Source organism: Lepidochelys kempii, chromosome 6 (genome assembly GCF_965140285.1).
Source record: "Lepidochelys kempii isolate rLepKem1 chromosome 6, rLepKem1.hap1, whole genome shotgun sequence".
NCBI classification, from domain to species: Eukaryota; Metazoa; Chordata; order Testudines; family Cheloniidae; genus Lepidochelys; species Lepidochelys kempii.
The window spans coordinates 118,495,768-118,521,689 of record NC_136385.1 but is presented as its reverse complement, the minus strand read 5'-3'; the positions used below and the strand labels follow the sequence as shown (position 1 = coordinate 118,521,689).

Sequence of the window (25,922 nt, the reverse complement as noted above, 5' to 3'; positions counted from 1 at the left end):
TGCCCCCTGGGGTGGGCCTAGGCCCTTGCAGGGGTGCTGCTCCCTGCTGCACAGACACCCGGGCGTTTCCTTGCTCTGCTGGTCTTTGTAAGGAGTAAAAAACCTGTTAAAGGAACATTTAGAGTCTGGGGGCATCACGGGCCTAGGCCTTGGTCTGACGCTGCCCAGTCCAGGGCTGTATCTTAACCCCCTTGGGGAGCCAGACAGAGCCCAGCACGGCGAACGTATGCAGAACACTTCCACAAGGTAGTGTGAGCAAGCAGGGGCTGATTATCCTGTGCAGAGACCAGGCTGTCTGACCCTATCTTATCAGGATCCTGAAGTTGCCTGCTCACTCCTTTCCCCTTTCTCCACCATGGCAAGAGCTCCATCCCCCAACATTAATCACCAAAGCCACATGCCCTGGGCGTTGTGTCCTCATGTCCTCCTTCCATATCATTATTTCCTATTCTCCCTTCCTCCATTCCCCCCCATGCTAGGAACAATTGTGTGCCCCTCGTTCCCATCGTCCCTACCATGCAGGGGCTCGTTGTATCCCCCATGCCCTCTTTGATATATAGACAATTACAAAGGTGGTTGAAGCTGCTAGGTGTGTGTGATGTTCCCGGGTGTTATCTGGACCCGTGATCTGCTAGGTCACGCCTTGACTCTGGGAGCCAGCCTTACCCTGCTCTGCTGTGAGAACCCCCACTCCTGGGCTTTTCACACACAGCCTCTGGCATGTAAACTGCTCCTTGGGTTGTGCAACCCAATGACACGAGCCAATATCTCCAGTCCCAGACAGGACCCTAGGAACCTCCGTCTTGCAGTTTCTAGTTCTGCCCACTGGACGCTGCAAGCTTATATGAGTTCGTCAATTTAACAAAGAAATTGATATATACCAGGCTTGTTATCCCAAGGGGAGACTCTGACATCCTTCAAACCAAACACACTGCTTCAGGTAGAACAAACAAACAAATTTATTAACTACTCATACACTTTACAGGATTCTAAATTCACTGTATCAACTCAAGAAAGGTGTCACTGTAGACAGGTCAATGAACATCTCTGCTCGGCATGTAGCTGCAGTCAAAACAAACAAAATATTAAGTTCCATAATGAATGGGATGGTGAACAATATGGAGAATATTACTACTTTGTATAAATCAGTGGTGCAGCCTCATCTGGAATATCGTGTGCAAAACTCATCATCCCATCTGAAATATGAGAGTGCAGAACTAGAGGAAGTCAGAGAAGGGCAGCAAGAATGATCAAGGGCCTGGAAAAAAGACTGAAGAAAGTTTTAAAAGTTTTACATGAAGAAAGATTTAAAAATTTGAGATTGTTCAGCGTAGAGATGAATAAGAGGGGACGTGATAAAAGTATATAAAATAATGCCCGGCATAGAGAACGGTAGATCAGGAACTTCTGTTCTCTCTGTCTCATAACACAAGAACAAGTGGAAATTAAATTAAATTATGAGGTGGAAATTCAAAACCAATAAAAGGAAATACTTTTTCACACAATGCTTAATTAAACTGAAGAACTCATTGCCAGAGGAAATAGAGGCCAACATTCAAAAGGTAATTGGACATTTATATGGATAGCAAGAGTAGAAGGATATAAACCTCATATTTCAGGCCTTGAACCAACCTCTACGTATTAGAGATCAAATTGAGTCCTAGTGTATGGGGCATGTTAACCCATATCTGCCTATTGTGGGGATCTTACCCCCAAAGGCCACCGTCAGAGACAGCGTACTGGGCTAGATGGACCACAAGTTTGTTCCAGCATGGCAATTCTTGTGTTACTACATGGCTGATTTTGGCATCTCAGTGGGTAGAGCTTGGGACAGTACCACTCCCTCCCTCCCCCCGAATCGAAAATTGGGAATGTACGTCTAGCACAAAGAGACAGGAAGAACAATGTTCTAGTAGAGGATTAAGCTTCAGTTCTTGGGAAGGGATGGAGTATGGCATGAGCCCCCAGCATAAGTGATAAAACAGGGTGTGGGATAGGAGGGAAGAAGCCTCCACCACAGGGGGTGAGGAGCAGGGTGGGAATGAGCCTCAAGTGTCGGAGGGGTGGGGAAAGAGTAAGGGGGATGAGCTTCCAGAAAGGGGTAGGGTGGAAGGGGGAAATGAGACTCCTACATAGAGTAGATGGGAGAGTGAGCCCCCTGCAAAGGGAAAGTGGGGGGGAAACTCTTGGGTGAGGGCGAGAAAAACCTCCAACACCACGAGCTAGGATGAATGCAGGTGAGACGATGGAAAGAGGGAGATTGATCATCCAGCACACGAGATTGTGGACTGGGGGGGATGAGCCTCAAGCAGAGGGGGGATGGAATTTGTGTGGGGAGGAGAGCATCCAGTGCAGGAGGGATGGAGTGAGATTTGGAAGTGGGGATGAGCACAGAGCACAAGAGGGTGGGGTGGGATTTTGGGAGGAGGCTCCAGTGTAGTGGTGAGCAGAGTGGAATTGGGAGGGAGGGAGCCTCACATGCAGGTAGGATAGGGTGGGATTTGGGGAGCGGGTAACCCTCCCTACCACGCAGGCAGGACAGGGTGGATGTGGGAGGGGGATGACGCTCCGGTGCGGGCAGGACAGAGTGGATGGGGGTGGTGGTGTGACCGTCCCATGCAGCCAGGGCGGATCTGGGGAGAGATGGGGATGAACCGCCCCCCCGCGGGCAGAGCAGGGAGGATTAGGGAGAGGGATGAGGGTGCCCCCCCAGTGCGGGCAGGACAGGGTGGATCTGGGAAGGAGATGGGGGTGCCCCCCCGTGCGGGCAGGACAGGGTGGATCTGGGAGAGGGATGGGGGTGACCCCCCCCCAGTGCGGGCAGAGCAGGGTGGATCTGGGAGAGGGATGGGGTGCCCCCCCATGCAGGCAGGGCAGGGTGGATCGGGGAGAGGGATGGGGGTGACCCCCCCGTGAGGGCAGGATGGATCAGGGAGAGAGATGGGGGTGACCCCCCCGTGAGGGCAGGGTGGATCGGGGAGAGGGATGGCGGTCCCCCCCGTGAGGACAGAGTGGATCTGAGGGGAGATGGGGGTGACCCCCCATGCGGGCAGGGCAGGGCGGTTTGGGGAGAGAGATAAGGGTGACCCCCCCGTGCGGGCAGGACAGGGCGGATCGGGGAGAGGGATAGGAGTGAGCCCCTGTGAGGGCAGGGCAGGGCGGATCGGGGAGAGGGATCTGGGTGACCCCCCCATGCGGGCAGAGCAGGGTGGATCTGGGAGAGAGATGGGGGTGCCCCCCCCCGTGTGGGCAGGGCAGGGTGGATCGGGGAGAGGGATGGGTGTGCCCCCCCGTGAGGGCAGGGCAAATCGGGGAGAGGGATGGGGGTGCCCCCCCCGTGAGGGCAGGGCGAATCGGGGACAGGGATGGGGGTGCCCCCTCCGTGAGGGAAGGGTGGATAGGGGAGAGAGATGGGGGTGACCCCCCTGTGACAGCAGGGTGGATCGGAGAGAGGGATGGCGGTGCCCCCCGTGAGGACAGAGTGGATCTGGGGGGAGATGGGGGTGACCCCCCGTGCGGGCAGGGCGGTTCGGGGAGAGGGATGGGAGTGCCCCCCCATGAGGGCAGGGCAGGGCGGATCGGGCAGAGGGATGGGGGTCCCCCCCCGCCCTGCCCGCACGGAACGGGGAGAGGGATGGGGGTCCCCCCCCGTGCAGGCAGGGCAGGGCGGATCGGGGAGATGGATGTGGGCCCCCCCCATGAGGGCAGGGCAGGGCGGATCGGAGAGATGAATGTGGGTCCCCCCCCATGCGGGCAGGGCGGATCGGGGGGGGTCCCCCCGTGATGGCAGGGCGGATCGGGGAGACGGATGGGGTCCCCCCCCGTGACGGCAGGGCGGATCGGGGAGAGGGATGGGGTCCCCCCCCCGTGTGCACAGGGTAGGGCGGATCGGGGAGAGGGATGGCGGTCCCCCCCCCGTGTGGGCAGGGCGGATCGGGGAGAGGGATGGCGGTCCCCCCCTGTGCGGACAGAGCAGGGCGGTTCGGGGAGAGGGATGGGGTCCCCCCCCCCGTGCAGGCAGGGCGGATCGGGGAGAGGGATGGGGTCCCCCCCCGTGCGGGCAGGGCAGATCGGGGAGAGGGATGGGGGTCCCCCCCCCGTGTGGGCAGGGCAGATCGGGGAGAGGGATGGCGGTTCCCCCCCGTGCGGACAGGGTAGGGCGGATCGGGGAGAGAGTTGGCGGTCCCCCCCCGTGCGGACAGGGCAGGGCGGTTCGGGGAGAGGGATGGGGGTCCCCCCCCCGTGCGGGCAGGGCGGATCGGGGAGAGGGATGGGGTCCCCCCCCCGTGCGGGCAGGGCAGGGCGGATCGGGGAGAGGGATGGGGGTCCCCCCCCCGTGTGGGCAGGGCGGATCGGGGAGAGGGATGGCGGTCCCCCCCTGTGCGGACAGGGCAGGGCGGTTCGGGGAGAGGGATGGGGTCCCCCCCCGTGCGGGCAGGGCGGTTCGGGGAGAGGGATGGGGTCCCCCCCCGTGCGGGCAGGGCGGATCGGGGAGAGGGATGGGGTCCCCCCCCGTGCGGGCAGGGCGGATCGGGGAGAGGGATGGGGTCCCCCCCGTGCGGGCAGGGCGGATCGGGGAGAGGGATGGCGGTCCCCCCCCGTGCGGGCAGGGCGGATCGGGGAGAGGGATGGCGGTCCCCCCCCGTGCGGACAGGGTAGGGCGGATCGGGGAGAGGGTTGGCGGTCCCCCCCCGTGCGGACAGGGCGGATCGGGGAGAGGGATGGGGTCCCCCCCCGTGCGGGCAGGGCGGATCGGGGAGAGGGATGGGGTCCCCCCCCGTGCGGACAGGGCGGATCGGGGAGAGGGATGGGGTCCCCCCCCGTGAGGACAGAGTGGATCTGAGGGGAGATAAGGGTGACCCCCCCGTGCGGGTAGGGCAGGGCGGATCAGGAGAGGGATGGGGTCCCCCCCCCCCGTGTGGGCAGGGCAGGGCGGATCGGGGAGAGGGATGGGGGTCCCCCCCCGTGCGGGCAGGGCAGGGCGAATCGGGGACAGGGATGGGGTCCGTCCCCCCGGTGCGGGCAGGGCGGATCGGGGAGAGGGATGGGGTCCCCCCCCGTGCGGGCAGGGCGGATCGGGGAGAGGGATGGGGGTCCCCCCCCCCGTGTGCACAGGGCAGGGCGGATCGGGGAGAGGGTGGGGTCCCCCCCGTGCGGGCAGGGCAGGGCGGATCGGGGAGAGGGATGGGGGTCCCCCCCGTGTGGACAGGGCAGATCGGGGAGAGGGATGGGGGTCCCCCCCCCGTGTGGACAGGGCAGGGCGGATCGGAGAGAGGGTGGGGGTCCCCCCCGTGACGGCAGGGCGGATCGGGGAGAGGGATGGGGGTCCCCCCCGTGCGGGCAGGGCAGGGCGGATCGGGGAGAGGGATGGGGGTCCCCCCCGTGTGGACAGGGCAGATCGGGGAGAGGGATGGGGTCCCCCCCCCCCGTGTGGACAGGGCAGGGCGGATCGGAGAGAGGGTGGGGGTCCCCCCCGTGACGGCAGGGCGGATCGGGGAGAGGGATGGGGGTCCCCCCCGTGTGCACAGGGCAGGGCGGATCGGGGAGAGGGATGGGGGTCCCCCGTGCGGGCAGGGCAGGGCGGATCGGGGAGAGGGATGGGGGTCCCCCCGTGCGGGCAGGGCAGGGCGGATCGGGGAGAGGGATGGGGGTCCCCCCGTGCGGGCAGGGCAGGGCGGATCGGGGAGAGGGATGGGGGTCCCCCCGTGCGGGCAGGGCAGGGCGGATCGGGGAGAGGGATGGGGGTCCCCCCGTGCGGGCAGGGCAGGGCGGATCGGGGAGAGGGATGGGGGTCCCCCCGTGCGGGCAGGGCAGGGCGGATCGGGGAGAGGGATGGGGGTCCCCCCGTGCGGGCAGGGCAGGGCGGATCGGGGAGAGGGATGGGGGTCCCCCCGTGCGGGCAGGGCAGGGCGGATCGGGGAGAGGGATGGGGGTCCCCCCCTGTGCGGACAGGGCAGGGCGGATCGGGGAGAGGGATGGGGGTCCCCCCCTGTGCGGACAGGGCAGGGCGGATCGGGGAGAGGGATGGGGGTCCCCCCGTGCGGGCAGGGCAGGGCGGATCGGGGAGAGGGATGGGGGTCCCCCCGTGCGGGCAGGGCAGGGCGGATCGGGGAGAGGGATGGGGGTCCCCCCGTGCGGGCAGGGCAGGGCGGATCGGGGAGGAGGCGGCGGCAGCTGGGAAGCCGGGAGCCGCCCGCCATGCACTGGCGGCGGCGGCAGCAGCAGGGCCGGGACCGCTGGCCGCCGGGGGGAGGGGTCCGGCTCCGTGCGGTCGCGGAGGAGCCGAGCGGCGGCAGCAGCAGGCGCTGCGGGGCGGAAGTCCTTTGTTGCAGCAGCAGAGGCAGCAGCGCGGGCGGCTCCGACCTCCTCGGCCGCCGCTTCGGCCCCGCGCGGAGCCCCCGGGCCCGGCTGGCCGCGCGGCCGGTAAGTGGGGCGCGGGCCCCGCCGGGCGTGGCGGGAAAACTGCCCTGCGCCGGGGCCGGGCCGCGGGGCGCGGCGGGAGCGGCCCCAGCCCGGGGCGCGGCGCGGCGCCCGCTGCAGGGCCGGGCCGGGGCGCGCGGCGGCGGCCGGCGGGAAGGGCCGCCGCGGCGGGGGCGGGGGGCAGCGGGCAGCGCCGGGCCCGGGCTCGGGGGAAGGGGCTCCGGCAGGCGGGCGGAGGATCCGGCGCGCACGCAGCGGCGGGCGCCCGCTGGCAGCCCCAGCAGCTCCTCCATCGGCGGGAGGTGGGAAGTGACGGGGGCGCGGGCTGCGGCCGCCCCGGCCCGGCTGCGCCGTGGCACACGAGTGTGTGAGGCCCCCCTCCCCCCCCCGCATAGGTATAGGGGACGCGGGACCGGCCCTGCCCGCGGCTTTCCAGCGGGCCCCACCTCTAGCCGCCGCGGGGACCTTCCTGCCCGTAGGCGGGAGCGACATGTGGCCTGGACCCTGCCCGACGCAGCGAGCGGACCCCGGCCACTCTTGGGGAGAAAATAAACTCACGGCAAGACGCCACCCGCAGCAAACCCGCCTCGGCCTAAAAGGCTTCGGCGAGGGCCGCCTGCGACGCGCGGGGGAACAATTTACCCGGGGCCACGGTCAGATCAGTGACGGGCGCTGATCGTCACTGTTTCCAGACCGTTGTGCCCGGCCTTGCTGTGCTCGGACCCGCTGGGGCGGCCTTTTGGACGCTGCCATGGCGGTCTAGGCGGGCCTGCCCAGGCAGATTTTGAAGCCTGCCCTGCTAAGAGGTGCCTTGCTACCTTCCTCCCTCTGTGAAAGAATTGAATCGTAAGTGCCATCAGTCCCAGACTGATCTGGCCAGGTCCTCTGGGGTTTAATGATGCGCTTGAGCTATTTTCTTGGGTGAAGGTGGGAAAAAAAAAAAGTATTCTCTGGCAAGTAGAAGTGACTTTTGAGACAGGGACAGTAAGTATTGGTTTACAGGCCCTTGCCTGCTACCTTTGCTGTTGGTGATGGAATCCCAACCTAGCCGCCGTTCCAGGGTCATGAAAGTTAATGCTGCACTTGCAGCATTATCCAGAGAAATGGACAAATGCTGGCTGTCATGAAAGGATACCTCCGGAGATGGACAAAGCACAAGATGCATCAACTGGATGTATTGTCCAGTTTTTCCCAATTAAGTAGTTGTAGGTTTCCTATAAGATAGAGTCAGCATTTTAAAAAGTGGAGGGTGGTTACAGTCTTTTCAAGCTAGTGGTCGATGTCCTCATTAAGAGAGTAATCAGATGCTGCCCCAGCCCAGGGACCCTCCCGCACCCAAACTCCCTCCCACAGCCTGCATGCACCCCTCTTGCATCCCAAACCCCCTTATCCCCAGCCCCATATCAGAGCCTGCACCCCTAGCTGGAGCTCTCACACTCTCCCACATCCCAAGCCCCTGCCCCAGCCCAGTGAAAATGAGTGAGTGAGCAAGGGTGGGGGAGAACAAGCGACAGAAGGAGTGGGGATGGAGTGAGCGGGGGCGAGGCAAGAGTGTTTGGTTTTCTGCAATCAGAAAGTTAGAAACCCTACCCAGAACAGGACCTGAACTGCACCCCAAGAAGAATCCCAGGGCTCTTTCTTTCTTAGCTGTTGAGGTTGGGCATCTCACCAGGGTTGCTGTAGACTTCACTTGTTTATATTGGGAGAAAACAAGGGCATGTTTTTTGTACTGGCCAGTAGATTTAGGGTGAAATCCTGGCCCCCTTGAAGTCAATGACAAAACTCCTATTCAGTAGTGTAAGGATTTCACTCTTCGTCTTCTGGCAGATGTTTCAAGTTCTGCTTTATCACAGTAGTTCACAAGGGAATTCTGCAAATCCATTTTTAAAATGGTGTCCGTGGCAGATACTTGAGGGGGTAGGCATGGCTGTGAGTGCAGTATGTAGACACCACGGCTGATCAGTAACTGGCATGGAGATAATTTCTGTCCTTAGGATGAATGTTTCTCTGTGAATGTTCATGTCCTCTAATGTTTTTTCTTCACAGTTTTGTGTGAACATTTGTACACCCTGTAACACCACGTAGCATTACCTATACACTTCAGTATATCCCATAACACACTAATTTCACTTAATTCAGATTTTAGCAATTTTATTTACATCGGAAAACCCTGTGCTGCAAGTAGATTCATAACTCCATACAATTTAAGGCCAGAAGACATAATCTGATCATCTAGTCCAGCGGTTCTCAAACTGTGGGTCGTGACCCAATTTTAATGGCGCCGCTAGGGCTACTTAGACTTCTTAGGGTCCGGGGCCGAAGCCTGAGCCCTGCCACCTGGGGCCCGGGCCGAAGCCCGAGGGCTTCAGCCCTGGGCTGCAGGGCTCAGGTTACAGGCCCCCTGCCTGGGGCTGAAACCCTTGGGCTTTGGCTTTGGCCTCCTGACCCAGGACAGCGGGGCTCAGGTGGGCTCAGACTTCAGTCCTCCCTCTGGTCTTGTGTAGTAATTTTTGTTGTCAGAAGGGAATTGCGGTGCAATGAAGCTTGAGAACCTCTGATCTAGTCTGCCCTCCTGTATATCAGAGACCATTACATTTTACGCATCTACCCCTGTGTTAAGTCTAATAATTTGTGTTTGACTGAAGCATAACTTCCAGATTGGCAGCTAGGCTTGATTTGAAGACATTAGGAGATGGAGAATCCACTGCAGTAGCTTACTGTACATGCAGCTTGAGGTCATAAATCAAGATACTGGAATATAAAGGCTTATTTAAAAAAATATTTTGTGCTAAATTTGGTGTCAGGGTTTTTTCCTGCTGGTTTATTTTCCTTAATATAAAAAAAATAAAAACTGCATGGTTGTTAATACATTGCCTAATACAGACCATATTTGTGCCAGGGTAGAGTAAATTATATCAGTTAAGTAATGGTAACTAGGAATTTCCACAAAAATCCATTGTGGCTGAGAAGTCAGTTTACCACTGTCAGCTCTCTGTCATGCTTTTACTCTCTATGGACCTGATCCAAAGCCTTTTGAAGTCAGTGGCAAGATTTCAGGGCTTTAGATCATACCTTATGTCCTTAACTCTTTAATGCACTGTGCTCATATTGGGAATGTATAACATACCTGTATCTTTGATGCTCTCAGCCATCAACTGAGAGTCAGATTTCAGCTATTGTCAGATTTCAGCTGCTATTTCCCTTATATGTGGAAAGGGATGCTGTATCATCAGAAAGAAAAGGAGTACTTGTGGCACCTTAGAGACTAACACATTTATTTGAGCGTGAGCTTTCGTGAGCTACAGCTCACTTCATCTTATGCTCAGATAAATGTGTTAGTCTCTAAGGTGCCACAAGTACTCCTTTTCTTTTTGCGAATACAGACCAACACGGCTGCTACTCTGAAATGTATCATCAGAAGAGATCTTAATACTGATATGGGATTGAAGGTTGAAATGATTGGCAGTCTGGTGATTTTTAGAATCTTTTATCTCTTTCACTGGTTCAGATCCAGTCTATGTAGCAGTTGAAATCTGTTGTGATCTAAAGGCTGTTCGTAGGCTATTCTCAATTAATTGATAGTCTTAGTACGACAGCTCGTAACGAACAGGTGTCCGCATCACAGAAAGCAACATCACAACTAGTACTCTTGTTGGCAGGCCGTGGCTGAGGGTGACATTCACCATCCTCACAAATAGCCCAAGTAATTGAGCTTATCGTGTAGATCTCTAGAGGGTACTTCACATCCTCTATTTGTTTTTTCTACCATGTGGCCCCTCTACAGCATGCAAGGGGGTATGGTGACCACTTGCTCAGCTGTTGTGCCTGCTTACCCCCACATATGTAGATTTCCCATATGTCTCTAATGCACTGGCCTTTCACACCAAGGTTCATTTCACCCTCAAGGGGCATAGCGTCTAAAATATCTTCTCCTCTGTAGAAGTTATCCCTGAGGTCAAGGTTGAGATATGGTGGCGGAGTGGTATGGGGAAATTTGCATCGTCACGGTCCATGGTACATCTATCTGTTTTGTGGATACATAGGAGACTTGATTCTTCTGGGTTTTCAGTATATCACTTTCCGTTAGTACTAAATTCAGAGCTTTTATTTATTTCATTTTGTCTGATCTTGGTTTCCACAGAAAAGCAGCCAGCAGCTAAGTCTGTGAGATTTCCATTTTTGCCTGCTCAGCAGTGAAAATGCTGGGTTCTGAAAACCACCTACTAATTTTAGGGGCCCAAATGCTCCTAAAGCCTGTGGTACTTTTTTTTTTTTTTAAGAAAACATACACATTTCAACAGGAACTTTGCCAAGGTCTCTACATTTTAAAATTAAAAATGTTTTAGGAACTTTTTATATCTTTAGTTTAAAAACTTTTTAAAATCCATGCCATAGCAAAGCATGCAGTTATACTGGATACTTGCTCTTTTCAGTTAGAAGGCTTTTGACCAAAGCATGCAGATATTTCATATAGCTGTATAGCTTGTTTTGTTTTTATATATGCCACATTAATAGTAGATACTGACTGTAATGATGTGGCCTCTGGCGGGACACTAGTGAGAGTATAAATGCAGGACAAATTGCTAAGAGCAGGGCAGTTACAGCCCAAGGCTGGGTGTCCTTTATTAAGGCACGCCAAACCAGCCAAACAGAGAGGACTTCGGTCTCACCCCACTGGCTAACCAGAAATTTCCCTGCTTCAGTCCCTTTCTCCCTGCCCAACTAGTCCCCCTTCCACCTCAACTACTTGTCCCCAGTCTCCTTGCCCAGCCAGTCCTCGTTCTCCCCTCCTGGCACCTTGTCTGAGCTATCTCTCCCTCCACCCCTGGGTCTCATCCTACTCCCAATTCTTGGGCTCCTCATCCAGTCTCAGTCTGCACCCACCCTGCCTGACAACTTGCCTCAGTCTCTTTGCCCAGCCAGTCCCAGTTCTCCCCCTGAACCACGACTCCTTGTCAGATCTGTCTCCCCGTCCTCCCAATGGTTTCTAGTCCCAGGCTCCCCCCACCTCACAGTTCCCTGTCTAATCGTGGTGCCCACCCCCCACTAACTGGTGTCCTGTTGTCTTTCCTTCTTCTCCATTTTCCTCATTGGCTCCCAGTCCCAGCCTCCTTGCTCAGCCAGTCCCAGTTTCTGCTCCCAGTCTCATCACCCTCCTTGTCCCAATCTCCTTTCCCTTCCCTGGTTCAGCTCTTGTCTCCTCTGGATTTGAATCAGACAGCTTCCTCCTCCAGGCTGCCTGGGAGCCAGCAGGGAGGTCTCAGAGAGCACTGGAGAGACAGGCTCCCTGAGCTTGGTTCTGTGCTCAGCCTCACCCTGGCCTGGTGTAGCCATTACAGGAAGAGTCTTAAGGTATGTCTACACCACAGTTTAAAAACCCATGGCTGGCCTGTGCCAGCTGACTCAGTCTTGTGGGACGTGGCTGCGGGGCTGCTTAACTGTGGTGTAGACATTTGAAGCCCAAGCTCTGGGACCCTCCCACTCCCTGGGTCCTAGAGCCCAGGCTCCAGCCTGAGCCCAAATGTCTACACTGCAATTAAACAGCCCCTTAGCCTGAGCCCCGCAAGCTCGAGACACATGGCACAGGCCAGTCATGGGTTTTTAATTGCAGTATAGACATACAGTTATTGAGCCCCTCGCAGGAGCCCTGAGCTAGAGCATGCTCATTTGCTCTGTGGGGATAGCACATGTGTGGTCTGGTCAGCACTAGAATCTGTGAGAGGCTCGAGCACGCTTGGTGAAGACAGAATCTGGAGATTTTAGCTGCTAAAATGAAAAAAGCCTCTATTGAGCTTGTGTGAAGTGTGATTTTTCCAAGGCTTATAGTTTGGCCAGATTTGTGTGGATTTTCATAAGATGTCAAAATGCACATCCCTGACACAAGGCTATCTCCCTGCCAGATTTAAAGTCTCAACTCCAGAGAAGGTAGCTGGAGCTTTTCAAAGAAAAGGTCAGCAGAATTTTTTAACATGGGCAAAGTGGTGTATTTTCCCTAGCCTCGTTGTCAGAAATGATGGAACCATTTTGGCTGATATTCCACTAACTCCCTTCCCCCCCCCCAAAAAAAAGAAAAAAAAAGAAAAAAGAAATCAGCTTGCGGCAGAGCCCCGGCATGGAAAATTTCAGCCCAAGTAGTTAGTTTGGCCAAATTATAAGCAACAGAAAACAGGGTCTTATAATGGAAATGTCAGACAACCTTAAAATAGGTGGTGCCACCAGTTCTGCCTATAATTATTTCTGCACTGAAGGTCCAATATTCAGGCACTGCTGTTTTTAAATACACCAACACATAAAATACATATGACAGGTTACTGTCGAGCTTGGAAGAAAAAGAGCACTTTAATAGCACCTTACTAATTTAAATCCATTCTTAGTCACACTAAAATGTTAATGTAAGAGTTCCCTAAGTACTTGTATGCCCCCTATCACTATAGTATCTGAGCATTTTACCTGTTATCAGCATCAGGCAGACCCACTGTCGGGCTAATTCTTATAGAGGCTTCAGGAGATATGCCTTACCAGTCTGTCCTCTTCTGCATATCCAAGATCAAGTGCTGAAGAATTCTACGTTTTATTGACCGTTATCTCCCAGAGTTCCCCTTTCAAAAGAGGCAATATCCTTTATTCCTACTTTTCCTAAGGAAAAGAGAAACCTAAATGAATACATCTTTTCTACCTCATTTTTTTTATTACTACATTTTATTTCAAATTTGAATTTGCCACTTTGCAAGTTGTAATAAGGGCAGCTGATAATGTGTATCTGTTCTGAACAGACTTCTCTGGTACAGATGGCAGTTCATAGCTGTCCTCATGCCTTATCACACCTGAAATGTCAGTATCCATTTTGTGACCATATCTTCCCAGAAGATATATTAAACACATACTATGTAGTTTGAACTGAAATTATTAGTAAATCTTCAGTTACTGTTCTTAGGATTTAAATGGTAATTCAACATATTATCATATGAGACTGAATGTACAAAGTAACCTCAGGTCAAATGCACCTCATTTGGAGTCCTATGCATAGGACCTGGAAGTAGGGGTGCTGCCGCATCGCCTGGCTTGAGGTAGCAACAACAACCCAAATCCATGCTTTCCGCGTTTAGCACCCTCACTATAATAATTGTTCCAGCACGACTGGGCATACAAGATGTTTTTTGTGAATACTTTTTAAAATTCAAGATCTGCAGGGGTTGTTGCTTTTTGCTTTGGTTTTGTTCACAAAAACATCCAAAGTTATCTAAATGCTTAGAAATGTTGTTGCTTAGAATGTACCTCTTCATTTCAGTGAAGTAAAAGATTCTGTTTGGGAAGTAAAATAACTGAATCTGTTGCCACCAAAGCGTCCTACTGTATTAACTAGTGCAGAACAACTTCTTTACTTTTCAGTGTAATGTAAAAACAAAAAAAAAGCTTCTACAATTGGTGTCACTTCGCTAATCAGATTGGAGTAGCATGTCAGGGTATTTCCTTCCTGCTCAGCTTTCAGTTTGGAGAGGGAAATCTTCCTTGTCCCTGACCCACTCATCAGGAGTCTCTCTCTGTTCCGACAGGGGCCTTTTTGTTCTGTATTTGTGCAGCACCTAGCACAATGGGGTTGTCATAAATATAAAGGGAAGGGTAACCACCTTTCTGTATACAGTGCTATAAAATCGCTCCTGGCCAGAGGCAAAATCCTTTCACCTGTAAAGGGTTAAGAAGCTAAGGTAACCTCGCTGGCACCTGACCCAAAATGACCAATGAGGGGACAAGATACTTTCAAATCTGGAGGTGGGGGGAAAGGCTTTTGTCTGTCTGTCCGTGTGATACCTTTACATCCTTGATCTGTTCCTGGCAAGTCTTCCAACTCCTGTAAAGTTAGTAAGTAATCTAGCTAGAAAATGTGTTAGATTTTCTTTTGTTTAATGGCTTGTAAAATTCACTGTGCTGGAGGGAATGTGTATTCCTGTTTTTGTGTCTTTTTGTAACTTAAGGTTTTGCCTAGAGGGATTCTCTATGTTTTGAATCTGATTGCCCTGTAAAGTATTTATCGTCCTGATTTTACAGAGGTGATTCTTTTACCTTTTCTTTAAATAAAATTCTTCTTTTAAGAACCTGATTGATTTTTCATTGTTCTTAAGATCTAAGGGGTTGGGTCTGTGTTCACCTGTACCAATTGGTGAGGATTCTTATCAAGCCTTCCCCAGGAAAGGGGGTGTAGGGCTTGGGGGGATATTTTGGGGGAAGACGTCTCCAAGTGGTCTCTTTCCCTCTTCTTTGTTTAAAATGCTTGGTGGTGGCAGCATACTGTTCAAGGACAAGGCAAAGTTTGTACCTTGGGGAAGTTTTTAATCTAAGCTGGTAAGAATAAGCTTAGGGGGTCTTTCATGCAGGTCCCCACATCTGTACCCTAGAGTTCAGAGTGGGGAAGGAACCTTGACAGGGGTCTTGGTCCATGACTGGAGCCCCTGGGTGCCATGATAATATATATACTCCTACTGCAGCCATCCAACTTCCAGCCAAGGCCTGGGTAACGTTAGTGATCTATAAATGCTGCTCTTTAAATGGCCATAGTGGATGTTTTGGGCAATGTGGAACATTTCTTCCTCTTTAAGGATTGCTCATATTGTTTCCATGGTTCTCCCAGCCTCCTGATAGCCTAGGCGGGAAAGAATAGTAATTAAACCTATGTTTCCTCCATGACAATGCAGCATCATTGCCAAACCATCCTATGTCACAGTTGTCCAACTTGAGACACATTAAAGGACCCTGATTTTCACTGGATGGATGCGCAGCACTTTCTGAAAACCAGGCCCCTTTAAAGTATCTCAAGTTGGGTACCTAAAATCAGTGTCACGTTTGAAAATCTTGGCTATATTTCTTTGTGGTTTACTTTCCGATTTTTGTACTAGCCGTAGTATTGTTGAGATCAGTACAGGTGTGGCAGTAAAGTTTATTAGTTAACTGGTACTGCAAATCCAGCAGAGGGAGAATGGAATAGTGGATATTTTTATTTTTCTTGGCACCAGTTTACTGGATTTTCTTTAGTAGGTATTTATCTCCAGGAAGACCTTTCCAAGCAGATTATAAAAATAGTAAGAATATAAAATTTTGGACCCAAATTGAAGTTCTTAACAATTGTCCTCTGTATTAAAATAAGCTCCCTCTTACTTTCTGTGCTTATAACTAAATATTTCTTTTCTTTTCTTTTTCTTTTTTTCCACAGGACTGTAATCGGAATACAAGATGGCAAGTACCAGCCACAGCACATATGTCCTTCAGCAGCTAAACAACCAAAGAGAGTGGGGTTTTCTCTGTGACTGCTGCATTGCTATTGATGATATTTATTTTCAAGCACACAAAGCGGTCCTAGCTGCCTGCAGCTCTTATTTTAGGATGTTTTTTATGAACCACCAACACACCACAGCCCAACTGAATCTCAGCAACATGAAGATCAGCGCTGAATGCTTTGATCTCATATTACAGTTTATGTATTTAGGAAAAATTATGACGGCCCCTACCAACTTTGAGCAATTTAAAGTGGCAATGAACTATCTACAGTTATATAACGTGCCTGAATGTTTAGAAGATATACAAGATACAGACTCCTCTAATTTAAAGTGTTCATCTTCTGCTTCTAGTACACAGAATAGTAAAATGATATTTGGTGTGAGAATGTATGAAGACACACTTACTAGAAATGGCAGTGAAGTAAACAGGTGGTGTATGGAGCCACCAAGTTCAACCGTAAACACCTCCCATAACAAAGAGCCGGATGAAGAAGCTTTGCAGCTGGGCAGTTTTCCTGAACAACTGTTTGATGTTTGCAAAAAAAGTACCGTGTCCAAATTCTCTAACACAAAAGATCGTGTGTCACATTCACGCCGCTTTGGAAGAAGCTTTACCTGTGACAGCTGTGGGTTTAGTTTTAGCTGTGAAAAGTTACTGGATGAGCATGTGTTAACATGCACAAATAGGCATTCATACCAAAATACCAGGTTTTATGGTATTGAAAAAATTGACTTTAGTGAAAAAGACGCTACTTCTAAAATACTGTCTGCACAATCAGAGAACTATAAAGGGGATGCCAGTCAAGCAGCCGATGACTCTTCATCTCCAGTGTCAAACATAACAAGCAGGAACAGTAGTATAGTTGCATCTGAGACGTCCGGTGAAGAAGGAAGTAGAGCCACTGAGAGGAAAAGAATTATCATCAAGATGGAACCAGAGGATAACCCAGAAGATGAACTGAAAGATTTTAACATTATTAAAGTGACAGATAAAGACTGTAACGAATCTACTGACAATGATGAATTAGATGATGAACAGGAAGAGCCACTTTACAGATATTATGTTGCAGAAGAGATCAATGAAAAGAGACATTCTCGAAAAACTCTAAAACCCCGGTTGTCTATAGATGAGAATGCAAGAAAGTGTTTAAAAAACGCAAGGCATCTTAACAGGAAAGCCCCCCCAGTGCAGGAAGATGCGGAGAATGCGCCCTGTGAACTGTGTGGGCTAACAATTACAGAAGAAGATTTATCTGCTCATTATTTATCTAAACACATAGAAAATATATGTGCTTGTGGCAAATGTGGCCAAATATTGGTCAAGGGTAGACAGTTACAGGATCATGCACAGACATGTGGAGAACCCCAGGATCTGACAATGAATGGTATAAGAAATGCTGAGGAAAAAATGGACTTAGAAGAGAATCCTGAGGAACAGTCTGAAATAAGGGATATGATGTTTGCAGAGATATTGGAGGACTTCAGGGACAGTCACTTCCAAATGAACAGTCTTCCAAACAAACAGTTATATAAGCATTCTGCCTGTCCTTTCCGATGTCCTAATTGTGGTCAGCGTTTTGAAACTGAAACTCTAGTTGTTGAACATATGTCAAACTGCCTAGAGCAAGATCTGTTTAAGAATGCTATTATGGAAGAGAATGAAAGAGATCACAGACGCAAGCATTTCTGCAATCTTTGTGGGAAAGGATTTTATCAGCGTTGTCACTTACGGGAACATTACACTGTTCATACCAAGGAAAAACAATTTGTTTGCCAGACATGTGGAAAGCAGTTTTTAAGAGAACGTCAGCTGCGGCTCCACAATGATATGCACAAAGGCATGGCCAGGTATGTCTGTTCCATTTGTGATCAAGGAAACTTCAGAAAACATGACCATGTACGGCATATGATATCTCATTTATCAGCTGGAGAGACTATATGCCAGGTCTGCTTTCAGATATTCCCAAATAACGAACAACTGGAGCAGCACATGGATGTTCATCTGTATACATGTGGAGTATGTGGAGCAAAATTTAATTTGAGAAAAGATATGAGATCTCACTATAATGCCAAGCATTTGAAAAGAACATAAGCACAAACATACTGTAAAACAAGCATTAAATAGACAGCAGTGGGAACACCAAAGCAAGGCATACAATATAGCAGACAAAAATTGAATGAATTGTTGAAAACAAGTCTTTTGTGTAAAGACCCTTTTAATCATAGGTGTCTTTGTTGTAGGGTCATTAAGTATATATCTTTTAAGTGTTTAATTATTACATTTTCACTGTTGCGTACTAGCAATTTCTGTTTTTAATTTTATCATTTTACTAAGTAGATACGATACAAATCATTATTTTTAAACTGTAGATTAAAAGCACAAATGTTACCCCTGAACTGACTTCTATTAAACAGTTCTTAGTTTCATGTCCATCCGATGAGTGCTTCAGTATTTACAAGTGTTGTTTCTTCATGTGAAATTTTACATCATGTAGCAATTAATATGCAGGAGCATAATCATTCCTACTATCAAAATCAATTTAAAAAATGAAAACTGATGCAAAGGAATAATTCTTTGCTTTGTGACTCTACAGTCAGCACAGTGCTAGCTGTCCTAGTATTCAGATTCTTAGCATCTTTATTGAGATTCACGTCCCCAGGAATGCTGGTCGGGTTAGGTAGGCGAAGTAAAACCAAGCAAGGCTGCAATGATATGGACAAAGGAAGAAAGAGAGAATTAAGACTACAGTATATAAAATCAAAGAATTCCCATCTGAACAGCCATTTTCCATGCTCGATATTCTAGCTCCGATGCAGTAATGCTTGCCTTCAGTTGCCTATCTGTATCTGCCTGAGTATTTATAACCTACTCATCACAACGGTATCTGACTGTTGAGTGTGAAGAGACTGCTGAGCTTTCTTAATAAGTGCAGCAAAGATGTTTTATGCCCTTTCAGAATCTTCTCACATACAGACCTCTTTGAATCTAGTGAAACCCTAACATAGAGAGCTTATCTGTTTTATTTTAATGCAGTAAAAAACCACTGTGTGTCAGCTGAGGCAACTTAGTCTTTGAAAGTACAACTGTGGGTCTGAGGGTGGAATCTTAGACACCAGCTGTATAAACAAATACTAACTGCATGGTTGTTAATGATAAGCAGTGGTGAACAAAGAGCATTTGAAGAAACAATAACACCTACTTACATAGTGCTTTTCATCAGCAGATTTCAAAGTGCTTCACAAAAAAAGTCAATACCATTTCACTATTTTACAGATGCAGAAACTGAGGCACAGAGTGGGGAAATGACTTGCCAAAGATCGCCTCGTAGGCCAGTGGCAGAGCTGGGAATAGAATCTAGGTCTCCTGAGTCTCAGTCCAGTGCTCTAACTAGAGTATAATTGCCAGGGATAAGTTTTGAAACCTTGCCATTTTTCAGACTGATTAATTTATAGCTCATAAAACAGAATGTCAGAATATATAAATAAATGGATAAAGTTCACCTAAAAATTGCATATAGCTACTTAATCAAATAAGTATTTTCAGATACTGTATCAAATTTCTGGTTTTATATTCAATTAGAACCGAGTTTTAGATTTGTAAACAAACAATGTGAATGTCTTTCAAGTTGGAGCCTAATACACTGAAGGAAAAGGAAAACTTGGGTCCTGGACCTGCTATCAGACCTGAGCACATGGATCCAATTATAGCATTGGGGCTTCAGCATTTCACATACAAAAAGTACTGTAAAAACTGCATTTCTTTTATACTCCAAAATCCCACAGAAGTCAATGACAGTGGCACTGAACAGCACCCCTAATGTTAATGCATGCTAGTGTTTCCATTATTCCAAAGATTTGTTTTTTTTTCCAGAGATTTGTAATACTTCCATCCCAAGCCACATTGAGCTGAAACTTAACATGTCAGTCCAGAGAACAACCACGCTGGCCGGTGAAAATGCTGTTTTTGTGTCGGTGATTGGTTGTAAAGGGGTGGCTGAGAGAACCAGCCATCTTGTACACTGGAAAACGAAATTTCAAAGTAACGAGTAGAATGGTGTTTGAAAAATAGTTACTTATTAATGAGACATTGTAATGGCAATATTTTATAAAGTGTTTAGGTCACATACAGATTCTCAGACATTTGAGTTACCTCTTGATATACAAATTCCAACTGAGCTGAGAGAGCAGCCAAGGGAACTAAGAGAGAACTTGTGTGTGCAGCAGAGTTGAAAGAAGAGTATTGTGGCCTGGGGTGTGCTGAGAGATTTGGAATGCTGTGGGGGATGCCAGGCAAAGATTGGAACAGCACAGGAGCAGAGACCAAATTAGAATAGTGTAGTGGGAAGTGGAGGGAAAAAAATCCCAAAGGAGGGGGAGTGGATAAAATGTCCCACAGATGCCTGAAGGAACAGAGAGTGAGTATGACTCAACTTGGCTGGGAGAGCTTTCAGCCTGGATTACTAACTCACTGTGGCACCAAACTCTTATTGCAGTTTGTGTACTAAGTATAAAACAGACTTTTGTGCTGGGTGGGCTGTTGTGACACAGCAAAGCTTAGATAAAAGATTGCACTGGGCCAGAGGACTGAAAATGGACCGGAAAATTTAGAGGATGAAACACAGTAGCCAACAGATTATCCCAGAATAAACCGAAGAGCTAAAAGAGTGATTCATAGACCCCTCTGTATTGGGATAGGAGCCATGTTTGCATGTTTGCCTGAACCTGTTAAAACCATGTTTTACACAGTTTGATACCTACTGTGGATGAGCCACAATGGCAGAGGAGGTTTTAATTTGTGAATTGAGTTGTCCCATTGTACATACTGTGTTTTTTCAGTGATTCCCCAGAATACCACCGTTTTCCCATTGCAAGCTGTGTTGTAGTGGCCTTTCCTTTCTCAGTGAGGCGTTCTTCAGTTCTCTCTAAAGCCCTCTAACACCTCTCTTTCAATCAGAGGAATTTGCTGGAGGACGATTTGATGCACTCCCAGCTTTTACCAGCTTGGGCAGTGGAAGAACCAGAACTTCTCTGAGTTTACACATATGTGCCCTGGAAATAATGCTCACTTGGTGATCCAGGAGAGTGAATTGAAGCATCATGGAGAAGTTCAGAGAAGACCAGGCAAGGAGGCACAGAATGGTTGGGAAGGTCCAAGAGGGAATGAAAAGAATCAAGAGTTCCTGTGAACAAATCAAAGGGAGTAAGGACAAATCAGGGAGTACTGCAACTGGGCTATGGGAGAGATGGGAAGAAACACTGTTGTTATGATAGACTTATAAAATTTGTGGACGATACCAAGCTGGAAGGGGTTGCAAGTGCTTTGGAGGATAGGATTAAAACTCAGAATGATCTGGAAAAAATGGAGAAAGTCTTAAGTAAATAGGATGAAATTCATAAGGACAAATGCAAAGTACTCCAAGTAGGAAGGAACAATTAGTTGCTCACATATAAAATGGGAAATGACTGCCTAGGAAGGAGTACTGCAGAAAGAGATCTGGGGATCATATTGGATCACAAGCTAAATATGAGTCAACAGTGTAACGCTCTTGTAAAAAAAGCAAACATCATTCTGGGATGTATTAGCCGGAGTGTTGTAAACAAGACACGAGAAGTAATTCTTCTGCTCTACTCCATGCTGATTAGGCCCCAACTGAAGTATTGTGTCCAGTTGTGGGTGCCACATTTCAGGAAAGATGTGGACAAATTGGAGAAAGTCCAGAGAAGAGCAACAAAAATGATTAAAGGTCTAGAAAACATGACCTATGAGGGAAGATTGAAAAAATTGTGTTTGTTTAGTCTGGAGAAGGGGGCATGATAACAGTTTTAAAGTACATAAAAGATTGTTACAAGGAGCAGGGAGAAAAATTGTTCTTAACCTCTGAGGATAGGACAAGAAGCAGTGGGCTTAAATTGCGGTTTAAGTTGGACATTAGGAAAAACTTCCTAACTGTCAGAGTGCTTAAGCACTGGAATACATTGCCTAGGGAGGTTGTGGAATCTCCATCATTAGGGATTTTTAAAAGCAGATTGGACACAAACCTATCAGGGATGGTCTCTAGATCATACTTACTACTGCCTTGAGTGCAAGGGACTGGGCTAGATGACGTCTTGAGGTCCCTTCTAGTTCTATGATTCTATGAAAGCAGGTATAAGAACAGCATGAGAAAGCTGAAAGAAAGGCCTGGAGTGGCTGAGAATGGCAAGAGAAGAGAAAAAAATTGAAATCGTGCCAATGAGACAAGAGAGTGGGTGAAAGGGAGCTAAACAAGAGTATGCAGACCATTTAATAATGCTGACTAAGGGCAGTGGAATGTTCTTCAGAGAACATAATGATATGGATGCAATAAATACAAAATTACCATGTTCCTGCTCCCCCACAGTGGTAGTGTAGTGTTTTAAAAAAACACCCCATTGACGAGACAGATGCTCAAAAAGCAAATACAGTACTAAATAGTGTTGAAACATTTTCAGTAAAACAAAAACAAATCCCTGGAAATCTCATTGTTACTTGAAAGACAGTGAAGGAGGAACAGAAATTCTTGATGTAGAGTTCTGTTTATCACACTTGTAGTTTTATTCTTCTTGCCATAGTTTCTCTGTATCCACTTCCTATACTAACTGGAATCCTATGCATGTTTAGACTGTATATATGTAATACTGTAAATTGCTTGGGATCTTTGCAGATAAAAGGCACTATATACATGTAGGACCATGTTTTAAAAAAGACTAATAGTTACTTATTTTTCCAAAGGAAAATGAGCACTCTCTTGATTCTCTGCTTCTCCCACCCCTGTATCTTCGGGTGCTTTGTTATTTCTATGTCCAGTGATTTCTCACTGTTCTCCTGCTGCTGCTTTCCACATCCTGGCAGTGGTGTGGGTTGCAACTTTGAAAAAAATTTTACTGGCAACCACATCTCTGCTTTCAGGACTTACTGAGAGCTAAACAGGGAGTTTGTAATGATCTGGAATGAGCTGTTAAATATAACAAATGCTGTTAAGCCAGCTGTAGGTTTGGTACTGCACAGGCAGTTTCACATTTTTAAGAACTTGTTTGTAAAGGTTTCCTTGCAGCTAAGCTATTAATTTAAACACCTGACAGGAATGGTTCTTACACATGGATCTGCCTCACATACATGATTAACAAGTCTCTGTCTCTGTCCACATACCCACTCTCTTGACATGGGGAAAAGCCACCAAATCTACATAAAGGGCAGAGAGACCTGTACATAATCCCTTTCTCTATTCAACTTACCCTTCAGATATGGTCTGGGGAGCCTTTTTTGTTCTCTTGCTATATGCTGGATAACATCCCCCCCACCAACACACACATTCACTCAGTGGGAAGGGGAGGTTTTCATCCCCTACAACTCTGATGGCATAACTGTTGAGGCTCAGAGGGGATAAGTACCTTATGGAAGTTAAGAAGATACATGTAATAGCAGCTTCAAATCTGTTATTTGCAAGATAGGGGCTCTTAGGGGCTCACCTATCCAATAGGGGTTAAGAATCAAAACTTTTCTAACTTTCTTAATTCTAACCCAGTTGTTTTCAAGACGTGCCCCCACAGGACGAAGCGAATGGCTATTTTGAACTTTTAAAATAAGCTGGCTTTAAGCTAAAAGCTAATTTTAAAAAAATTAGGAACACATTTTTAAAAGCTCTTGCTGTTCTTAGTGACTGTAAATTACTTTCCTGATTTTCTTCCAACTTCAAAAAAAATCATCTTTCTGCTAACTATTCTTGAGACATTTCAGTGCAAAAGGATTTTGAGGAGGAAGAGGTTAAAAAAGGGTGAAAATAGAAGTTATAAATTAAATATCTTCTCCAGTCTTATCTACAGAGTCACTGCCATGACGCTGAAATGAATTGTGAACCTTTTTTTCCTAAAAGAAAAAATCTTAATTTGTAACAGAGAAAGAGACAGCATGGTTCAGGAATGGATTCATCTTGACAAAAATATTCAGCACTGAAATGAACAGCCTTTGCTGCTTTTCATAGGCTTGCGTGAACTGGTGCCAGCATTGAGTGGAAATGTTGCTGGAATCTGTCTTGTCTTCATGCCATTTTTGTCTACAAATAACTCATAATATTTTCTCAAGAACTAGTAGGGAAACAATATTGTGCATTATACTTCCAGTGAGACTGCATCCAGCGGTGATACTTTTCTGTGTGCATTCTTTATGAATGTTGAGAACTGTAACTATATTAGGGAGTTTTACATGAGCATATTTAAGAACAATGTCATACATTCATGGGACGAGAAATCACTAGCTGATCACCTAAGGTGCAGGTTTTCACCTGGCCATTTATCTGGAGTGCCCAACTTGACCCCAAATGAGTCACAAAGGCCTGAATTTCAAAAGTGTTGAGCACCCTCAACTCTATCTGAAGTCAATGGAGGCACTTCTGACAATCAGCACCGAAGGGCATCAAATGAAATACACACAGTTAGTGGTCACTTTAAAAATATGGGCCTGTCTCATAGTAGGATTGATTTCTTTACACCTTATTTTAATTCTTCTTCATTCATATCTTTAATGGGGAAACAAGAAGCCTTCATCCTTTGCTAATTTCTTTGAAAATACTGCACCAGAAGTCTTCATGCAGATACAACCACAAAAACAATGCTGCTTTTAGCACTTCCTGTGGGAGAAAAAAGCTAATTCTTGCAGTTCATGAAAGAACTTTGATCTCTATGTCCAGTCCCGGTGCCTTCGCTCAGCTTTTACGCAAGCTAATTAGCCATTCACATCAGTGAGAGTTTTGCCTAAGTGCTGAATAAGAATTTAGTCCTAGATATTATGCAGCAGGAGGTGAGTAAAAAAAATTAATGAGATTCTGTAATTGGCATTAGGCCCCTCGGATGAAATGAGAAGGTTCTGTCCCCAAATTCCCAAACCCCTAGAGATCTGTTTGGATCATAGGAATTCACTGGAAGCAAAGCGTGTCTGCACTACTTTTGAGCTCCCTTACCTGTCTCCTCAGCTTCAGGGCAGAGTGTTTTCAGTGGAGCCACATTGCTATAGTTGTTGCGACATCAGTATTGCCAACCCCAAGCATTCAAAAATTGGCTTAAAACTCATGAGGTTTTTTTTTTATTTAGATATGTATGAGATTTTTACTTTCACATGAATCTGGGAGCTAGTGGTTTAAGAAACAAATGATAAAATGACAAGAGTTAGTTGGCAACACTACAACAGGTACCTTCCATTTCCTCCTTTCTTTCCTCCTTCTTGCTACCACAAGTAGAAGTGGTTATCAGAGTTAACTCTACTTCAAAACTGACGGGCAGAAAAAAGTGATCTCCTCCCTCTCTCCACAGATAGAGCCCCCAAATCCCTGGAAGGGCCTGGAGCTGAATAATTCCAGAGAGATTACACTCCCTCCTGTTTCCCTCAGACAAGGATTTGTACAGCTTTATTTTCCTACTATGTATGTGCTTCTAAAATTGTAGAAAACTTTGTATGAGACATTATGGGCTGGTCTACACTGAAAACTTACATTAGCATAGCTAATCTCAGGGGTATAAAAAATCCATCCCTCCAATTCTTCCATCGACCTAACTACTGCCTCTCGGGGAGGTGGATTAACTAGAACAATGGAAAAACCTCTCGTGTCGCTGTAGCGAGTGTCTACACTGTAGCATTTCAAGTGTAGACATACTTAAAATAGCATGAATCAACCCAGGCCTGAATTGGAATGCATTTACACAAATAGCCAGTTAAGGTTATGCTGGCAGCCTTAATTCTGACATACCCCGACAGTTGAGTGCACCTGTAATGTTCTGTTAACAAAACAAATTCGCTTTGTAGTGTAGCTCTGGCATTGTCTGCCACACAACCAGGGCCACGTTTCAAAGTTTTGTCAGAATGCCTAGGTGAAAAAACCCGCACCCCTCACTGACATAGCTATGCTGGCAAAAAAAACCTAGGTAGGTGCAGCTATAGCAGCCAACGAGTCCTTTTGCCAATATAGCTTATGACATTTGGAGAGGAGATTTATGTATCCAGCCAAAAGATCTCCATTTCTCGGAATAAGTTGGAACTCCACCAGGATACTCTGCCAGTATAGCTATACAGCTATAGCTGCATCAGCAAAGCCTTGTAGACTAGCCCTAAGTAACAGCATTGGGTCTGATCTATAACGGTTTGGGAAATGATAGTAGCACCTTTCGAACAAGGATGGTGTTTAATTGCAGTTTATCATGTGTCAATGTGGGTCCTGCTGCCAG

At 48.2% G+C, this 25,922-nt stretch overlaps 2 protein-coding genes across 7 annotated transcripts in view; one reads left to right on the top strand and one right to left on the bottom strand.

Annotated features, from left to right (window-relative positions):
- Positions 1-971: 971 nt before the first annotated feature.
- LOC144930687 (uncharacterized) lies at positions 972-6,912 on the bottom strand. Its single transcript, XM_078853448.1, has one exon. The coding sequence runs from the start codon at positions 6,910-6,912 to the stop codon at positions 4,888-4,890; it is 2,025 nt and encodes a 674-aa protein (XP_078709574.1). The 3' UTR covers positions 972-4,887.
- ZBTB1 (zinc finger and BTB domain containing 1) overlaps positions 6,236-25,922 on the top strand; it is a 28,699-nt gene continuing 9,012 nt past the window's right edge. For 2 of the 6 annotated variants that reach the window (XR_012159589.2, XM_073349874.2), the window contains exons 1-2: positions 6,236-6,423; positions 15,626-17,537. Coding sequence is in view for 5 of the 6 variants with exons in the window: in XM_073349874.2 (XP_073205975.2) it covers positions 15,646-17,537 (1,892 nt within the window). In the remaining variant the exon portion in view is untranslated. Of the gene's footprint in view, positions 6,424-6,711; positions 7,267-9,859; positions 14,469-15,625; positions 22,186-25,922 lie in introns of those variants that run through there. The other 4 variants (XM_073349870.2, XM_073349871.2, XM_073349873.2 and 1 more) reach the window with 4 other exon arrangements.

What these genes read in the sequence shown, in the direction of transcription:
- LOC144930687 (XM_078853448.1), bottom strand. Translation starts at nt 6,912, where the DNA reads ATGTCGCTCCCGCCTACGGGCAGGAAGGTCCCCGCGGCGGCTAGAGGT.